At 52.6% G+C, this 17,938-nt stretch overlaps 2 protein-coding genes across 2 annotated transcripts; one reads left to right on the forward strand and one right to left on the reverse strand.

Annotated features, from left to right (window-relative positions):
- Positions 1–1,308: 1,308 nt before the first annotated feature.
- CIAPIN1 (cytokine induced apoptosis inhibitor 1) lies at positions 1,309–10,154 on the reverse strand. Its single transcript, XM_051629112.1, has 9 exons — positions 10,074–10,154; positions 7,909–8,084; positions 7,663–7,815; positions 6,432–6,508; positions 5,454–5,622; positions 5,207–5,286; positions 3,669–3,784; positions 3,153–3,222; positions 1,309–2,427 (listed from the first exon to the last, which is right to left on the reverse strand). Exons 2-9 carry the CDS (start codon positions 8,063–8,065, stop codon positions 2,317–2,319), a joined length of 933 nt encoding a protein of 310 aa, XP_051485072.1. The 5' UTR covers positions 8,066–8,084; positions 10,074–10,154; the 3' UTR covers positions 1,309–2,316.
- A 20-nt stretch (positions 10,155–10,174) lies between these two features.
- COQ9 (coenzyme Q9) lies at positions 10,175–17,899 on the forward strand. The gene is made up of 9 exons (XM_051629111.1): positions 10,175–10,259; positions 11,240–11,408; positions 11,982–12,117; positions 12,475–12,617; positions 12,883–12,967; positions 14,069–14,173; positions 15,464–15,619; positions 16,212–16,265; positions 17,792–17,899. The coding sequence occupies exons 1-9, from the start codon at positions 10,199–10,201 to the stop codon at positions 17,825–17,827; spliced, it is 945 nt and encodes a 314-aa protein (XP_051485071.1). The 5' UTR covers positions 10,175–10,198; the 3' UTR covers positions 17,828–17,899.
- Positions 17,900–17,938: the final 39 nt, after the last annotated feature.

A 17,938-nucleotide genomic window follows, 5' to 3' on the forward strand; every position in this document is an offset into this window, starting at 1 on the left:
TATGTGTATTTGTTTATTGTTGGGACCTTGAGTTGGAGCATTGGGAGTGGGGATGAGTTTGAAAGATTTGTACAGCCTCGGGAAAACGTATGGGTAACAATAGCTAATCGCACCAATCAGCCAGCCTTTTGTCTGAGTCTAGGTAGCCCGAATGAACCTTTCCACACGTGTTTGATAGGGGTGCCTACGTGGCTGCCCCAGTTTAAAGGATGGGCTGCATAACCTAAAGGAAGACAGCTGTGGGCTTGATGATTGGTTAAGGTCGCTTGGCTTGGGACCATGGGTAGTTAGTATTTTGCATCAGGTTTTATTAGTAGGTGTGTTTATACTTATTATACTTGTTTGCTTACCTTGTTTATTGCGATGCTTACAAAATAGTATGCAGAAGATAGCGAATGCTGTATTTGAAAGAAGAGGGGGAGATGTTGGGGCCCTAGCTGTGCTGAATGATTATGAGAGACTTTAGATAACAAGAGGAACAGTGAAGGCCATTCTGTGGGAACTAGTTAGTGAAGGTCATGTACAGCAGTCGGGTAGTGGGGTAAATAGGATGGGGGGCTGGACAAAGGGTTTGGAGTCGGGACCAATCAAAAGGGGAATGGGGACGTGTAAACAGTGTGTACTAACCAATCAAGAGCCTTGCTCTGCCACGTGGACGGCGTACACGCTGCCCTGAGACTGTATAATCTGCTGCACGCAGCCTAATAAACATGGACTGAACCTACATCATACTGGTGTGTCATGTTCTTTCCCGGCTTGCCACGGAAACTGGACCTCGGCATACCAGTTTGTCGGACAGGAGGTTTATCAGAAGATTCCTGTCTCTTTAGGAGCTGTTCTCACTGCTGAGGAAGGTACAGGCTCTGTGAAAGCCCTGCTTTCCCTGGAGGGCAGCTGTCTCTACACAAAAGCTCTTGCAGGTATCTGTCCCCACCAGTCCCTCACATTCCCCTCTGGCTTCCAGCTAAGTACTGACTACAACACAGCACAGCACCAGCCTCTTGATCTACACAGGGAGCTTTGCACACCTCCAGGACTCCCTCCCTTCTCTGCCTGCAAGCTGCCTTCTCCTTACTCAGCCTGGAGAAAGCCTCTTTCTCAAATCTAGACTGAATAAAGAAGTTAATCTAGGCAGCTTGATTCTGTTCTTTCCAGTGGGCATCACATATTCAAGTCATGTTTTCAGTGGAACAATTTATGGAGACCTTCAGAATGCAACCCAACATTTAAATAGTTCCAGAAATAGGGAAGTTGAGTAAAAGGAGAGACAAACTTAGGACATCACTAATACCAGTCTTAAAACACACATTCTACTATTGGTCACTTTTATTTCAAGAAGAGCCTTTCACCCCAGCTCCTTCTGTGAGATCAGTGCACAACTCAGGCAGCACAAGAAGCAGTTGCATCCTGCAGAGCAAGAGCTCCTAACAAAATGATTCCCACTGGGCCAGAGGCTCTGGTTTTGCTCCTCTTCCTCGATGGCTGAGAAGCAAGCCTGGCCCACACTCCCATATCCCACAGATGCTTCACTACCAGTAATTAAGCAAATAAATAGTCATCAGTATCTCACGGAGCAGGTGCAAATGGTGACCACAGATTCTCTAGAAATTAAATTATTGCTCTGTTCTTACTTCTGGGACACTGCAGATAACTCACTTGGTAACCACCAGGGGAGGTGACAGCCTCAGCTTGCTCTTGTGTTACCAGCTCATGTGGGACAGAAAGGTGTGGGAGCACAGGACAGATCTCCTTTAATCTGCTCCCTGCCTTAAGGGCAGTTTTCTCAGTGGGACTGTTTTTGTCATGTTGATGGAAATAGGTGGGGCAGGGGACATCAACGGCAGGCTCCTAAAGCACTTGGGAATTCATCATGCCTGCCAGACTATCAAGGACTTCAGGCAGGCTGCTACAGGCAGGTACTGGTAAGAGTACTCTGCTCCTGGCTTGGCTCGGTGCTGCAGAGCCACCCTCACTGGGTGAGGAACTGCAGGGTCGAGTTTCAAAGAGAGCAGGAGCACCCGAGGCCAGCCTGACACTTGATTCTGCTCCCCTCTGCTGGTGGGACACGCTGTGACAGCCAGGGTCCCAAGGTCAAGGCAAGCCAGCTAAAATACAGGACTACTTGTCACCACAGATTATCGGGTAGCCCAAGGCTGGTTACACATGATGAGCTCACGGCAGTGTCAGTGCCCACAGTGTCCCTCCCGACAAGGAGCATTGGCTGGAGAACATGAGCTTGAGAGGATGAGGAGGACTGCAAGAACCTCAGACTGATGGAAAAGCAGGAGTCCTTTGTGGGACATCAAGACATCTTTGTTAGGCATCGTGCAACTGGTTCTCTTTGAGGAGAATCTTCTCCCCAGGCTTGAAGGCAGGCATGCCCAGGTAAGGGCAGCTGGCACAGCGGAACGCGTCCCCCAGGTAGCACTGCCAAGAGAAAGAAAAGCACCTTCTGTCATCAGGAGCAACTTTCAGTTCTCTCCCCCTGTGATACAGTTTTCCAGCTTCAGAGCTGCACACCCTGTTACTCAGCACAGTGACACCCCCTCAACACATGCCTGCTCAGCAAAACTGCCCAGGGCACTGTGCTCACAGGAAATAAACCATTTTCCACTCCAGCCAGAGTGCCCAGGCATGGCTGCAAGCTGGGCTGTGGCACCTCTCCCTGGACCCCCATAAGGTGACACCCCAGAGCAGATCGCTGGTGAACACCAGAGCATGGAGGTAAGGGTCCCTACAAGAGCAGCACTTGCACTGGAACAGAGCACAGGCACTGGCAGGGAGCATGGGGTGACAGGCTGCTGCTCAGCAGAAGCAGAGCTGGGGAGCAGTCATGCACAACACAGTTCTTGGACACCAATCATGTACCACAAACCACAGTAAAGAACCACAGAACCATTGAATCATTAAGGTTGGAAATTACCTCCCAGATCAACAGGTCCAACCCAACCCCACCATGCCAACTAAGTCATGTCCCTCAGCACCACATCTACATGGGTTTGAAACCCCTCCAGGGATGGGGACTCCACCCCTGCCCTGGGCAGCCTGGGCCAGGGCCTGACAACCCTTTCAGTAAAGAAATTGTTCCTAATATCCCATCTGAACCTCTCCTGGCACAACTTGAGGCCACAGAAACACAAATGACTACTTACATTTCCACAAGCAGATTTGGGCTGTGAGCTCTTCTTTTCCTGTTCCAGCTCTTCAGCCAGGCCACATGTGCTGTAGAAAAATATAGAAGTCACCTGCACCTTCCTGCTTGAAAGGCTGAGAGTCATACACTTGCTCCAGCCCCACTCAGACACACACTGACCCAGGCTCTGTCAAATGACACAGCTGATGCTGGGACTATCATGCTCTTCAACACCATGTTTAAACTGAAATGATGTGTGCTATTTCTCCTTGAAATTTGGGAAACCGGGGTTTGAGTCAAGGCTGCACAAATGCTTCAAGAAGGTGTGGCAGCTCGTAGCAGTTTTGGTGTGACTAGTCAATTCTCACTGTATTTGGATTTACACTCAGATTGTTAAGGTAAGAAAGGACATGAGCCAAGAGAATTCTGCTCTGAAGAACAGCAAAGTCTCTACAATCATTTAAAAATCCATCCAACTCTAAGGCTTTGATGTTACAGTTGAAAGGTACACTAATACTCTAATCCCAGCACTGACCAGTTTTTGCAGGCTTTCTTTTTGCCCATTTCTTTGCAGGATGGAGCTCTGAGGGAAGATGGATCTGGCTTCTTCAAATCCTCCGAATCCAACAGCTCATCAGAGTCCAGAAGATCCTGAAAACACACCACGGTGGAAAACATGCAGGAAACTGACTAGTCAGAGGGAATGACATTGCTGTGCTATTTTCAAAGAAATGCTGCCATCTGTAGTACCAGCACTGAAGTGCTGCAGCTCTGCCCTCTGACCCGTTTCCTTTCCACCCTCACCACACCTCTGGCCTCTCAAGACCTGTGGGGAACGGTCCATCTTCTCTCCCCCCCACATAAGACTAAACAAAATGCCTTTCAAGCCAGCAAAGCAAGAGTGGTGCATTTTTACTGATTTAGCCAAGGACGGACTGGACCAGGCCCCTTGCTCTACCAGGTAAGTCCACAACAAGAAAAGAGCATAAGGGTTATGATAACTGGCAGTAGAATGGACAATAGGTTAAAGACTGCCTCTGGAGAGTATGTACCAGGCCAGTGCTAACTGGCCAATTTGAACAGTGGTACCTAATTTGAACAGTGATCTCTGATCTATAAAAGGAGGACAAGTTTTGCAGGCACTGCTCTCTCTGTCGCCCGGGAGGAGACCCTGCTGCAGTACCCGAAGCCGGCTGGAACGGCAGCCCCGCAGCCTGGAGGAGCCGAGGTGGGGCCCCCATTCCGCGGGGAGCCAGCCCGCTCCGAGGGACCGCTGCTCGCCGGAGCCTGCCCGGCTGGAGCCTGCCCGAGCCCGACACCGCAGCTGAAGCCAAACCGAACCGGAGCCCTCAGCTGCCTGCCCGGTCTGCCTGCTGCTCTGCCCCGGCATTGAAGCCCGCCTGCTGCTGCTGCTGGGGGGCTGCACCCCCCCGGACCTGCTACTGAGCCCTGCCAGCCAGAAAGAAGCCGCATCCCAGGAGCCACACGCTGCGGAAGGGTGAACGCGCACACACACAACACACACACACACTCTAACCTTCCTGCTGGGCTCAACGCCTACCCTTGCACTCCATTGATTCCACACCTCTCCCTCAGACTGTACATTAAATAAGACCATAGTACTTTTGAATTATTTCTCTGACATATTCCTAGCCCACCTCTCCTGAACCTTGGTCCCTCAGTTTGTGTTAACCCTTAATAAACCGGTTAATTCATAAACTAAACATTGGTCTCAGTAACAGTTTGTGGGCGTGGTGAGGGCGGTGCTTCTAGTCTCTAAGATTCAGTCCAGCAGTGATCGATCCTCTGTGAGAGGCGAGCACCCCGTGTGCCCTCCATCTGTTTTAAATACTCCTCCTCATTGGGAGGGGAGTCCCGGAAGCATCCTGACAGCTGGTACCTCTGTGACAGCATCGGCTTGTGACAAGACCTCCCCCACTATATGACATATCTTGCCTTGGGGATGGTTTTTTACCTCCTAAGTTGTAAAGGCCTGACTGAAAAAATTTAGAAAAGGAAACAAAGAGGAGAGAGAAGGAACAACAGCAAAGCCTCACAAACAAGACCAGATACCATCTCTTCATCATTCATATCATTGGCAGAGAGTGTCCACAGCTTGGCGGTGGCTGCATCCACAGAGGGTTTTCCTGGAGCTAAAACAGAGGAAGAAAGAACAGTTACTCCAGCCTCTGCACTTCTGGCAAGTCCCACTTCACTGATTTTTACTGTAGCACTCTCTATCCCAGAGCAGTCACCCTGTTCCAGGGGATGCTTGTCACCCCAGAGGCAATCCAGACATCCCACATGCATTGCTCCTTACCTGAAGGACCAGGTTTCTTGGCAAAGGAAAGTTTGAGCTGACTTGAGGATCCCACTTCAAAATGGGGCTTCCTGCCTTCTATCTGAACAAGGAGAAGGTCATTGCCTTGGTAGCCCAAATGCTGTTGAACTGACTGGGCTTCCTCTGGGGTCAGCTCTTCCTTTTGCAGCTGCAATGTGAGATTTTGGGTTACTCTCAAGCAGAGCCCCTTCAGTCAGCACCCAGTCCAGCACTCCAGTGAACAGACAACAGGAATTTTCAATCCTAAAGACAAACACTACCTTGGCAGTAACTAAACCCTGTGGCAGGCAGTGTCCATGCACATTTCATAGAATCATAGAATGTTTGGAGTTGAAAGGGACCTCTAGAGATCACCTAGCCCAAACCCACTGCCAGAGCAGGGTCACCCAGAGCACATTGCACAAGATAGTGTCCAGATGGGTTTGAAGTATCTCCAGAGAAGGAGATTCCACAATCTCTCTGGGCAGCCTGCCCCAGGGCTCTGCCACCCTCATTGTAAAGAAGCTTTCCTCATGTTTAGACTGAACCTCTTGTGTTCCAGTTTGTGCCCACTGCCCCTTGTCGTCACTGGACACCCCTGAGATGAGTCTGGCCCATCCTCCTGACACCCGCTGTAGATACTGATCAGCACTGATGAGATCCCCTCTCAGTCTCCTCCTCTCCAGCTGAACAGCCCCAGCTCTCCCAGCCTTTCCTCACAGGCAGATGGTCCAGTCCTTCCACCATCTCAGTGGCCTGTGCTGGACTCTCTCCAGCAGTTCCTTGTCCTTCATGAACTGGGGAGCCCAGAACTGGACACAGCTCTCCAGATGGGGCCCCAGCAGGGTAGGGTTTGCTGCATTTACAGTAAACCAGGGCAGCTAAACACCGTAACAGCCAGCAGGTCCCTGGGAACCACCACCTCCATTTCAGGTACCTGCACAAGAGAGTTCCTGGCAGGGTTTAGTACATACGAACCTCCTTCACCTCCACCAATCCAGAGAGGGTCAGAGCTGTGGGGAGTTTGGCTGCTGTCTTGATTCTGCTGTTGTTTCCTGGAAGACACAAAAGCAGGAAGCAGGAGGGAAGAACAAGAATAGAGGTCACTGAGAAACCCGGAAGAATAAGGAAATTCTTGATCCAAACCCTTGCTTTAAAATTGGGCCCTTTCTAGCTGACACCAGGAAGACATCAAAGACCATAAGCAGCTTGTTCATTACAGTAACAGCCTGGGCTCACAAAGGCATTCTAGCTCCAGGTCTGTTCCATATATGCCAAAACCTTCCTCAACTGGATTCACACCCATAAAAAAAAGGGGAAAAAAATCACTCCTAAACCCAAACATCAAAATCCCCCAAAACATTTTTACAAATGAAACCCAGGAAAGTTTCAAAACATGGGACTCTTAAATGAACATTACATTCAGAAATGTAACATTTCAGAGTCTTGTTCTCACAGGGAAAAGCTATTATTATCCCTGTTTAATTAGAAACTCATTACAGGCGGCTTCTCCTGCTGAAGAGAATCCATTCACCCTCTCACTAGTCCCACGTGCACTTTATTCCAAGTTCACCAAATCCAGCCTGTCAGATGTGACTTTGGAAAACAGAAACCTCATCTGCTCCCAACTCTGTATGTTCTGTGCTCTGTCCCAGAAGTGCTCCTCCTGCCACTAAGGCACCACATGCACCACAGAGCCACTGCCAGCTCCAAAGCACTGGCAAACCCTCCCAACCTGAAGAGTGTTTCTGCTGCCACTTCCAGCAGGGCTCTCAACCCTCAGACTGTGCCAGCAGACACAGGGTCAGCACAGATGCTTCTGTTCCTAGTGGGTTATTTCCCACTTCCACTCTGAACCAGCTCCCTACATCAGCAAGGTATGAGCACAGGCCAAGGCTAAGACAGAGGAATAACCTTGAGTTCACTTCCAGGTGTGTTCCTCCAGCTGTTCTGTGGTCTTTACTCTTCAAACTTAGTCCAAACACTTTTACCTTTTCTGGACAACTATTTTTCAGGTGGCTTCTGGGACAACCTCTCTTGGCAGTTGTCACCTGTTTTTAAAACAGCTTCAGGAGCTCCTCAGAAAGACATCTGCAACTACTTATCATTAGTGTGGTCAGGAGAGGGTTCCTGCCTTCTCCATTTCAGCCTGATCCTCCCAGGAATTGCTCTGCTACCACAAAAGCAAGGCTGATGTGGATGCTCTCACCTGATCCTGTTACCACAGGTTCCTTCATGAGCAGGCGTCCCCCCGGCTTAAGTATCCGAGCTACTTCGGCCAGCACCTCGGCGCTGTGCTGCGCTGCGCTGCCCGGCACCACGCCCGAGAGAACCACATCGAAACTGGACTCCCTGTGAGCCGCTGCAGACAGGAAAAGCGGCACAACTCCATGTCAGATCACCCAGCAGGAGCGCCCCCGCCCTCTAAGCAGCGAAAAACTCAGCCCGTTCTTACACTGAGACAGCTGGTTAATGTTTTCCACAGAGACACGATTCTCAGTTCCCACCAGTGCCTGAATTTTATCCACCAAATCCTTCAGGGCTTCCACTGGTGAGGAGCTGTCCCAGATGATGGCCACGTGCTGGCCCGGTGTCACTCCGTACTCCCCCATCTCCACAGCAGCAGCAAACCTGCCAGTAGCAGTGAGAGGGATGGGTCAGGGGAGACAGAGAAGAAGGGGATGATCCAAGCACCAGCCTCTGTGGGCTGTGGCCGAATCACAGAGCACCGACTCCCTTAAATAAATGGGATTGTTCCCTGGAGACAGGCAGCACAGAGTTCCCACAGGTTGTGTGTTGACATAACATTAACAAACACCTACATTTAAGGGCATAATTCAGTTTCTCTCCAGTTCAGAGAGTAGTTTTGCAGGAAGACTGCAAGCCATGCTTAGAAAGAAAAACAAACAAACAAAACTTACCTGCTTTCCCTAAAGATTTGAATAGAGAAATACACAGAATTTCTCAATTTCCAGACTAGTGGCAACTACTTGACATTAAACCCTGCCTTGTCTCTCCCACTCAGGACATGCCCTAGTGCAGTTTTCTTCCACAGGACATGACAAGAAAAAGTGACTTTTGGCATTCCCAGAATTCCAGATTATGGCTCATCCAACTCCTCTCATTGTTGGCACTGGGTGAGGGAGGAGGGGAACAGAATGTGTGGTGAAGTGACAGTTCTGAGAAACCTGTCTGCACTAATACTTTATAGAAGACTGCATTCCTGACAGAGTCTGAAGAAAATCTGCACTATAGAAGGCTCACAAGAGTGTCACACCTGTCCTCAGAGCAGCACCAGCTACTGAAACAAATTACTGACCCTCTTTCACTCTGCTCATCCAATGCAAACGTATTTTCTTTCTAATTTAACATGACACACAGAGTACTAGTGACTGGAGTACCTGCAATGAGCTGCAAGCCACTCTGTTGTTTCAGGAAAGCCCGTTGTAAGCAAGACCTTGACCAGAAAGCATCCCATTATGCATCCTGGGTAATGCCTTATTTGCCACCAGGCTGCCATTAGAGCAAAGTTTGGGGATACATTTGACCAAATTTAACTCAGTGGCCTGCAATCAGGAGTGGAGCGGATTTTGACCCACTGTTCCTCTGGCTCTGTGTGCCATGGACCTCTCTCTGCTGGAAACTGCAAACAAGGACGGGACAGCCTGGTGAGGGCTACAGTGGTAGGAACGAGGGGCAAGGCAGCACACACCACCAGCCAGGTAAGGGGGGGAGATGCTGGGTGTTTGCTACAGGCTGCAGCACCTCACAGCTGGCCCTGCATGCACAGGTAACACACACTAAGGGACAATGACCAGCAACACCAGAAAACACATATTAATCCCATCAAAAAGTCATCCTTCCCAGGAAGAGGGCTGAAAACCTAACACAAGCTGTCAGGCTAATGCGGAAAAAAAAATAATAAAGCCAAAGTCACATCTTCCTCTCAGACCAGCGGGCTGTGACCTTCCTACACCAGTCCGAGCCCAAACCACATCGTCAGCAGCGCCTCCGTGGATCCCAAGGGCAGGGCAGCTGCCATCAGCCACCGCCCGGCACCCGCACCACGGGGCGACGGGGGGATATTCTTCTACCTCCGTATTTTTCAGCAGAAAGTGGAATTTACGCGAGGGGAAAGCCCTGGCGGAGCAGCCACCGCCCCTCGCTGCCGCGGCCCAAGGACCGGGGCGGAGGAGCCGCCGCGCTGGGGGCGTGCGGGGCCTTATCTGCACCTCACACACACGAAACGGTCCCCGAGGAGCAGGAGCGCGCAGAGCCGGGCAGGGAAGGGGCTCCAACCCACGCGGGCGGTTTCCAGGCCCGCGGAGCGCCCAGCGGGACCCGCCCGAGCCTGAGGCGGCCGCGGCGCCGTGTCCTGCACAGCGAGGGTGGGGAAAACCGGGAATCACGCGCCGGGAAGGGCTTGGGAGGGACGGGGAACAAGGAATTTCACCGGGAACCGCCCCCCCAATCCCCCGCGCCGGCTGCCTCATGCCAGGCCTCGGCCTTTGTAAGGGGAAAAAGGAGGATCTCGGGCAATGCGGGGGGCGCTCCCGGCCGCCCCCGCCGCTGAGGGATCCCGGGACCCGCGGCCCCTCCGACCCCTCCGGCCCCGCTCACCTCCGGCCGCGGCCCCGCTCGGCTCCGGCCCCGCTCGGCCCCGGCCCCGCTCGGCTCAGCCTGACGCCGTCACCGGCGCCGCCGCCTCCCGCCCCCGCGCGTCATCGCTCGCTGCCGCTCCCAAGATGGCGGCGGCGGCGGGCGCGCTGCGGCGCGCGGGCTGGCGGCTGTGGCGGGGCCGCGCGGGTGAGGGGCGGGGGCGCGCGGGGGGGGGGGCGTGCTCGGGACCGGGACCGCGCCGGGCGGGGCCGGGCGGGGCAGGTGAGGTGAAGGGCAGGTGAAGGGCAGGGCAGGTGACGGGCAGGGCAGGTGACGGGCAGGGCAGGTGACGGGCAGGGCAGGTGACGGGCAGGAGCGCCGCGCCGCGGGGGCGCTGCGGGGCCGCGGGGCACGGCCCGGGCCCGGGCCCGGGGCTGGTTGCAGTTGCAGGCTCCGCTGGAGCCGTGGCTGGAGGTCCCGGGCGGGCTGGGAGGCTGGAGGGTGATCTGGGTGAGCACAGGACCCTGGTGAAGGGGCCGTGGGGCCTGGTGTGAGGAGAGCCCGCCGCCAGCCCCTCACACGGCCCTGAAGCTGCTCCAGGAGGGAGCCGGATTGGGGCTGGGGAGTGTTTTTGGGGGAGGATTTGTTAAAAGTGGGAGCCATGCAGCTCTAGCTTATTAAAAAACCCCAAACCTCACTGCGATTAAATTAAAGTTTCTCACAGAGTAGGTGTAATTGAAAGCTGTGTTGCCTTTGAGTCACCTGAGGAACGTGTCTGGTGATCCGCCTGCTGTATCGGTTAAGACTGTTGCTCTCTGGAGTGTCACTTGTCTCCTGCCCGAGCCCAGGGGTCAGAGCCTCCCCCAGCTCTTCTCCTTCGTCAGGGCCCGAAAGGAGAGAGGCCACGCTGCGGGGAACACACATGTGTCTGCCCAGTTTCCAGTCCAAGATTGGAAACTCCTTTTCATGTGCACTACAGCTGTGCCGTTCTTTTCCTCACAAAACATTTTTCCTTTATTTTAATCAAGTAAATGTGAGCTCAGCTGAGAGGGGGGAAGTATGAAAAAAGACTCTGCAAGTTCCTGTTCTTTGCAGCTGTCTTGACCACAACTCTCTTCTTCACCTTGATTTCCCATGACTTCCTCTTGCTGGAGGGAGGCATCTAACTCTCCTGGTTTCCCTTTCAGTGCTCAGGTCCCAGCTCTCCCCACCACAGCGTCCTCTCCAGGCCTCAGCTGTGCTGAGGAGAGTCTCCGAGGAGCAGAAGGAGCCATGGGCGTCTTCCTCTCAGCAGCAGTTGGATTCACACCCAGCTGATCCTCACCCTGAACGGGAGCCTCGGGGCCCCCGCCCCAGGTAACTCACTGCCGGCAGCGGGATCGGAAGGCTTTGCTTTCCCAAAACTCACTTGTGAAGCTGGGAGACAGTGAGATCCTGAGCTAACGGAGCCCCAGACTGCAGGAGAGCTGGTTTGCTGTGACCATGCAGATTCAACTGTCTGCCTTGGAGACAGGATGGGACTTGTGTTCAAGAGGGGACCTCTCTGGCCTGCAAAGCACAAGCCTTGGCTTCTGGATTTTTCTGTAAATTTACGCAAAATATGGATGGTATCTTGTCCATTTGGCTGTAACTGTACAGACCCCTTCAGAAAAGCATACAGTTTAGCTTTCCTGTAAAGGAGGGGGAATCAGAGGCTGATTGCTCTCCAGACAGGCACCTAGGTTGACCTCTCCCTTATTTTTCTCTTATCCTCTCATGGCAGAGGTTCATTAAGAATCCTTTTTCTGGAGAGGGAAGGATTTTACAGGAGGAGGTGAGATGTATGCCAAGGGAGCATATCTCGAGGCATGGCAGGGAGCGAGGGGCAGAGCCCAGGTGGCTGGTGGTTGATGGTGACCTTCCCCTCACTCTACCAATACCTTCTCATAGTTACACTGGCCAGGGCGGCCAGGAGTCTGAGGACTATGAGAGCGAGGAGCAGCTGCAGCATCGAATCCTCACAGCAGCGCTGGAGTTTGTGCCTGAACATGGCTGGACTGCAGAAGCCATTGCAGAGGGAGCCAAGGTATGTGGGGAGAGAAGCAACGGACCACTGGAAAACTGAATGAAGCTGAAGTCCAAGGACAGCCAGGCCTGCATGCTTCCCCCACATACTCTTGGGCCATGCACCCTAGTCACCTGGTAGCAGCCAGGAATGTGTCCCAGCTACTCCAAGATAACCCTGTCAGAGATAAACCAAGGCACAGTGTAGAGGAGTGATCCTAATGAGAGCAAAACATGCACAGCATAAGCTTTTCAATGCAGTGTTGCTTTTGTTTAAATACATTTAGATTTGTTCATGCAATAAATCCAACATGTTTCCTGTCTGGGTGCTGTGGAGCAGTGTATGACCCGGTCTGTGCTTCTCCCTCCTTCCCTGCAGACCCTGGGTCTCTCTGTTGCTGCTGCAGGGATGTTTCACAGCGATGGCAGTGAACTGATCTTGCACTTTGTGTCTCAGTGCAACACCAAACTGTCTGAGCTGCTGGAGCAGGAGCAAAAACTAGTGCAGCTGGGCGAAGCTGAGTGAGTATTGGGTATGAAAAGGCACCTCCCTTGGTGGACTTTGGGGACTGGATAGACAGGGAGGTCTCTGGGGACACAGATTAAGTAAAAAATGTAATTTACCCAAATAAAAATATTTTCCCAGGCACAGGCTTGAACTGGAGGCACAAAGAATACATTATACTTTGGATATCTATTGCTCAGGCAGGGAAAAGAGGGATATTTCAGGGTCAGAAAAGAGTTTAACTTGGATGTTCTTCATGTTTATTTTGGTTTCCTCCCCCAGGAAGAAGCCTACAGATCAATTCCTGAGGGATGCTGTGGAAGCCAGGCTGAGGATGCTGATTCCATATATTGACAAATGGCCCCAGGTATCAAATGAGTAGCAAGATTGTCTCTTTTTTTTTGTGTGCAATTTAAACACCCTGCAGCCTTCATTGTTGTCTCCACCAGAGTAGTTCGAGGTTGTAAATGAAACCTGGGCTGGTTTAACATGGTTCATACCCCTCAAGAGGAGAGCAGCCTTGGAACGTGGCAGTTAAAGGTGTCCTGTTTCTTGCCATTCTGGAAAGGCAAACCTCCACCCACCTGGGATCCCCTGGGCATAACCTGTGTCCTCTCTGCAGTGTCACTGCAATTCAGGCTCCTTGCAGTGTTCCTCTGCCCACACCAGTATTGTTCAAGGCCTAGAAAGGCAGAACTGCTGCCTCGCTGCAAGGAGCTGCCAGTGACAGACCCTTGGCAACCTGAGGACAGACCTGGGAACTGAGAGTGCTCCGTGCTTCAAAATTCAGATTTGAGCCTCAGGCCTTTCTTCCCAGGGTGGAAAGGGACTTGGACTGTGGCCTCAGGAACAAGCAGAGTTCCCAACCTTGGGCCGCCCAGTCAGCTGTTGTCTGGGCTCACCACTGGCCTCTGGGCAGCTGCAGCCAGCTCTTGCAGACCCAGGATGGGATTCCTGGGTTTGTTCCTGTCTTCTGAAGGATGTGGGTGGTTTGTGACCCACCTGGCACTGTTACTAGGTTCAAAGGCTGCAGAGTCCCAGCAGAGCCATTACGGTTGCTCTCTCCTTGGGGGCTGCTTGAAGTTCAAAGTCAAGTTCAGAGACAGGAGAGGTTTGACTCCCTGCCTGTAGGGCCCAGCTCAGGGGTGAGTCAGCCCAGCCTGGGCTGTTTCCCTGCCTGGAGAGGGAGGCAGCTCAGGAGGGACAGCCCTGGTGCTGGAGCTGAGCTGGGAGCTCTGGGCTCCAGCATGGGCTGAGGCCTGAGCCCAGCTGCCACACATCACATTCCCCACAAATCCTGCTGCTTGGAAAGATGGGTGCTAGCTGGAAGAGCAGGGAGGACTTGTCATGGGGAGCTGGAGGTGAGTCAGCAGCAACAGGGAAGAGATAACACAGCAAAGCAGTGCTGGTCTGCTTTGGTGCTGTGTCCTTCCTCCCACTCTTCCATGTATCTGTGCTTCCTTGGCAGGCTCTGAGCATCCTGTTGCTCCCACACAACATCCCAACCAGCCTCAGCCTCCTCACCAGCATGATCGATGACATCTGGCACTATGCTGGAGACCAGTCCACAGATGTAAGTCCTTGTGCTGGGCAGACTGGCTGGCTGGAGCAGGCACCAGGCCATGGCCCCTGAAATGAGCCTCTTGCTGAACAAGGAAAACATTTTCAGGAGCACTCAAGGGTCCTTGTAAGCTAGTTTCATTTCCAAAGAGACTAAGGAGCCAGTGGGACTAAATGCAGATTAAAGCTAGTGTGTTTAGTGCAGATCAAAAGGACCTGCTTTCCTAGAGTCATAAGTGCTCTTTTTTTAGAAGAGACAAACAAAATTGCTGAGATTTTGAGATGAAGCAGTTGATGCAGCAGTGAGTGAGCAGCCTGGCTCTGTCAGAGCACCTTCTTCTGCCACCACCAGCAGCATTTACAGATTTGACTTGAAAACCTTTAAAGAACCTACCTAAAGATGCCAGTAGCTTATTAAAGCTTTCATCTTTCTGGCAGGAAATAAAAGGGAAATTATAGCTTTAATTAAAGCAATTAATACATTACTTTAATTCATCTAAAGGGATTAATCTAGGGAGAGATGGAAAAAGCTAAATGAACCATTTTAACAAACTACTTGAATAAGCTTCTTTTATCTGAGAGAGAAGCTACTCCAGTGAAAAATAAGTAAGATGACAGATAAATTAAAGGAATAAACCAGAAGAGAACTGAAAGTCTGTGATTGTGTCAGGAACTGCAGATCTCTTGTGCGTTATGAAAGTCAAATGGAGGTGTTAGAGATGGTGTCTGTGCTGAGCTGTTCCTGAAGTCTCCTCATGGATGCAGGGAGGGAATAGAGGTGATGAGGTTTGTCTGTTGTTGGCACCTCCTGCCTGCTAGGAAGAGTTCTTCTGGGCAGTTGGGGTGCTGAGCCTGCTCCTGCTTTCCCAGGCAAGGGGTTTATCATTGCTCCCCGTGCTGGGGAGGGTGTGCCCCTGGCTCACAGACCAGCTTGGGTGTTTTATCAGAGCAAGAGGAGAATTAACAGACAGAATTTGTTCTCAGGCACCTGAGGTGCAGCTGCAGGTGGCAACATCCCTCCTGTTTCTCCCCTCCTCAAAGCCTGCAGGTCCTGCTGTAGACAGCAGAGCTTTCCAGCCAACTGTTGTTTTCAAAATCAAGGCCAGTGTTTTAATTTCTCTGTTGCTTTGTAATTCTGAGTGGAACAACTAGCATTTATTACAGGTACCTGAGTACTTTAATCACAGTAATAGCAGCACATGAAGCTGAAGACTCATTTTAAATTCTCCTTTCCTGTTCTGACTGCTGAGGTGCACTCAGGTCCCACTTTTTTCTCTCTCTCTGTCATGTCACACCCTGGCAGTTTAACTGGTACACTCGTCGGGCTGTGCTCACTGGCATCTACAACACCACGGAGCTGGTGATGATGCAGGATTCATCCCCTGACTTCGAGGACACTTGGCGCTTCCTGGAAAACCGCGTAGCTGACGCCATGAACATGGGCAACACGGCGAGCCAGGTAGGGGAGCCTGAGGGGCACACTGCATCCCTGCTCCCCAGATCCCTTAGGATCCACACATAGGAACGTGGTGAGACCCTGGCCCAGGTTGCCCAGGGAAGCTGTGGCTGCCCCATCCCTGGCAGTGTTGAAGGGCAGGTTGGATGGGGCTTGGAGCAACCTGGGCTGGTGGGAGGTGTCCCTGCCCATGCAGGGGGGTTGGACTAGATGATTTTTAAGGTCCTTTCCAACCCAAACCAGTCTGGGATTCTGGGATTGTGCGCAGCCTGAACTGGCCTTTCTATCACACAGATCATGTACACCACCATCAGGCTGGGGATTGCACAAACGTGGTTGATGCAACATCAGCAAATGCTGTTGTATTTTCTAGTAAAATGAGGTGTCAGTTCCCTCTCAGACTGGCCCCGTGCTCAGGAGACATTTACTCCCAGGAAATCTCTGGCAGTGTGTCTGGCTATCATTTGTCTGCAGAGCTTGGCTTCTGTCAGCACCTTTTTGTAGCAAATCTGTTGTGTGTTAGGTCTGTGTTTGGGTGGCCACAAGTGTAACTGCAGAAGAAAGCAGAAGGTGGTGTTCTCCTTGTGTCCCCTAGGTGCAGTCGACTGGAGAAGCGCTGGTCCAGGGCCTGATGGGAGCTGCTGTCACTGTAAGTAAAACTGAAACCAGCAGGGCTGCAAGGGCAGAATCGGTTTCTGTTCCCTTTCATGCTGAATGTCAGCACATTTTTCCTCTAATCTAGAGGACAGCATGGAAAAGAATTGTCTTTTATAACTTGACTACATGTAGGGATGATTTTCTGGGTAGTTTGGGATTAATTTGTTGTTTTGTAGTGAAAGAGCTTGTAAAAGGGCATAAAAAATGAAGTCTGAAGCTGCAGGTGAGCTTTGGGGATGAGAGGCAGCCATCAGAATAAATACAAGTGTTCTCTGTCACTTGTCATGAGATCTCTTCATCTGCCAGTCCCTTGACAGAAGGTCTGTGCCCCCATGACATGTGGGAGCTGGCACCTGTCCCCAGGCCACAGCAAGTGACATCCTCGAGCTGTTCCAGTTGACTGCTGTGTCCTTCCAAGAATTCAGCCATTTCTTGGTAGCATCCTGGACTTTGTGTCCGTGCAGGGGGATCTGCATGTCCTCTGGGATAGGAAACAATCCTTTGTGTACCCAGGGATGGTTTTTTAGGGGCTTCAAGGCCTCCCTTTGATTCTATTTTTGGCCAACTCCCATTGCATTTAGCAGCAAAGGGGTTTCCTTGTTACCAGAAATACATTTTCCTCCTACCAGTACAAGACAAACAGGCTGAAACGTGAAGACATCATTTTTACTGCATAAGCAGTTCTCAAGAACTTCTCACACCTCCTTCCCCCTCAGTTACGGTGGAATCATCCCGTATCTCCAGCCTCTCACTGCTCTCATGCCTGCACATGCCAGAAGGATCCTCTGCCAGAGAAATCCCCCTGCTCCTGCACCTCAGCACGGTGCTCTCCTGCAGCCAGGGTCCCAGGTGTCCCGTCACCGGGGTTTCAGTCTGTCCCTGCGCAGATAGACGGGGGGACTGGGCTGCTTCTGAAGGGGGTGCTGCAGGCAGCTGGTTTTAGGGCACAGTCACCCCAGTTCAGTAACTGTCAGGGCACCGGTCAGGACCTGCACACCCGAGGGGGCTGTGCAGGGGGGCTGGGCTGTGCAGGTCTCGGCTCCCTGAGCTCCCCGTGTCCTTCAGCGACTGCCGGGGCTGCAGGAAGGAAGCCCAGCTGGCTCGGAGCACAGGAGGGGCTGGAGGGAGGCCGGTGCTGTCCAGGGCGATCACTCTGCGGCCCTGCCGCATGCTCTGGCCGCACGCGGTGCCTCTCCAGGAGCGCTGCCCCTGCTCTGGGGCTGGAACCGCGCCCGGGCCGGGCTCTGCCGGGGCGGGGCTGCCCGGCGGCCGTGACCCCTCTGGCCATGGGAAAAGGTCTCGGGGAGCGCGGCCTCTCCTCGGACTACCGGTACTTCACAGAACCCCGGGGTGGTTTGGGCTGGAACGGACCTTAAATATCGTCTAGATCCCACCCCCTGCATGGGCAGGGACCCCTCCCACCAGCCCAGGCTGCTCCAAGCCCCATCCAACCTGCCCTTCAACACTGCCAGGGATGCGGCAGCCACAACCTAACCCCCTTCTCCCTCTGCCCCGCAGATCAAGAACCTGGCGGGGCTGAACCAGCGCCGGTGAGGCGGGAACGGACGGCGCGGGAGGAGCGGGCCCACCCCTTCCCCGGCACTAATAAAGCCGCACTTGGCGTGACACGGACTCTTTGTGGGGGCGCACCGGGGCGGGAGGGCC

Source organism: Apus apus, chromosome 11, assembly GCF_020740795.1.
Source record: "Apus apus isolate bApuApu2 chromosome 11, bApuApu2.pri.cur, whole genome shotgun sequence".
In the NCBI taxonomy this organism is placed as follows: Eukaryota; Metazoa; Chordata; class Aves; order Apodiformes; family Apodidae; genus Apus; species Apus apus.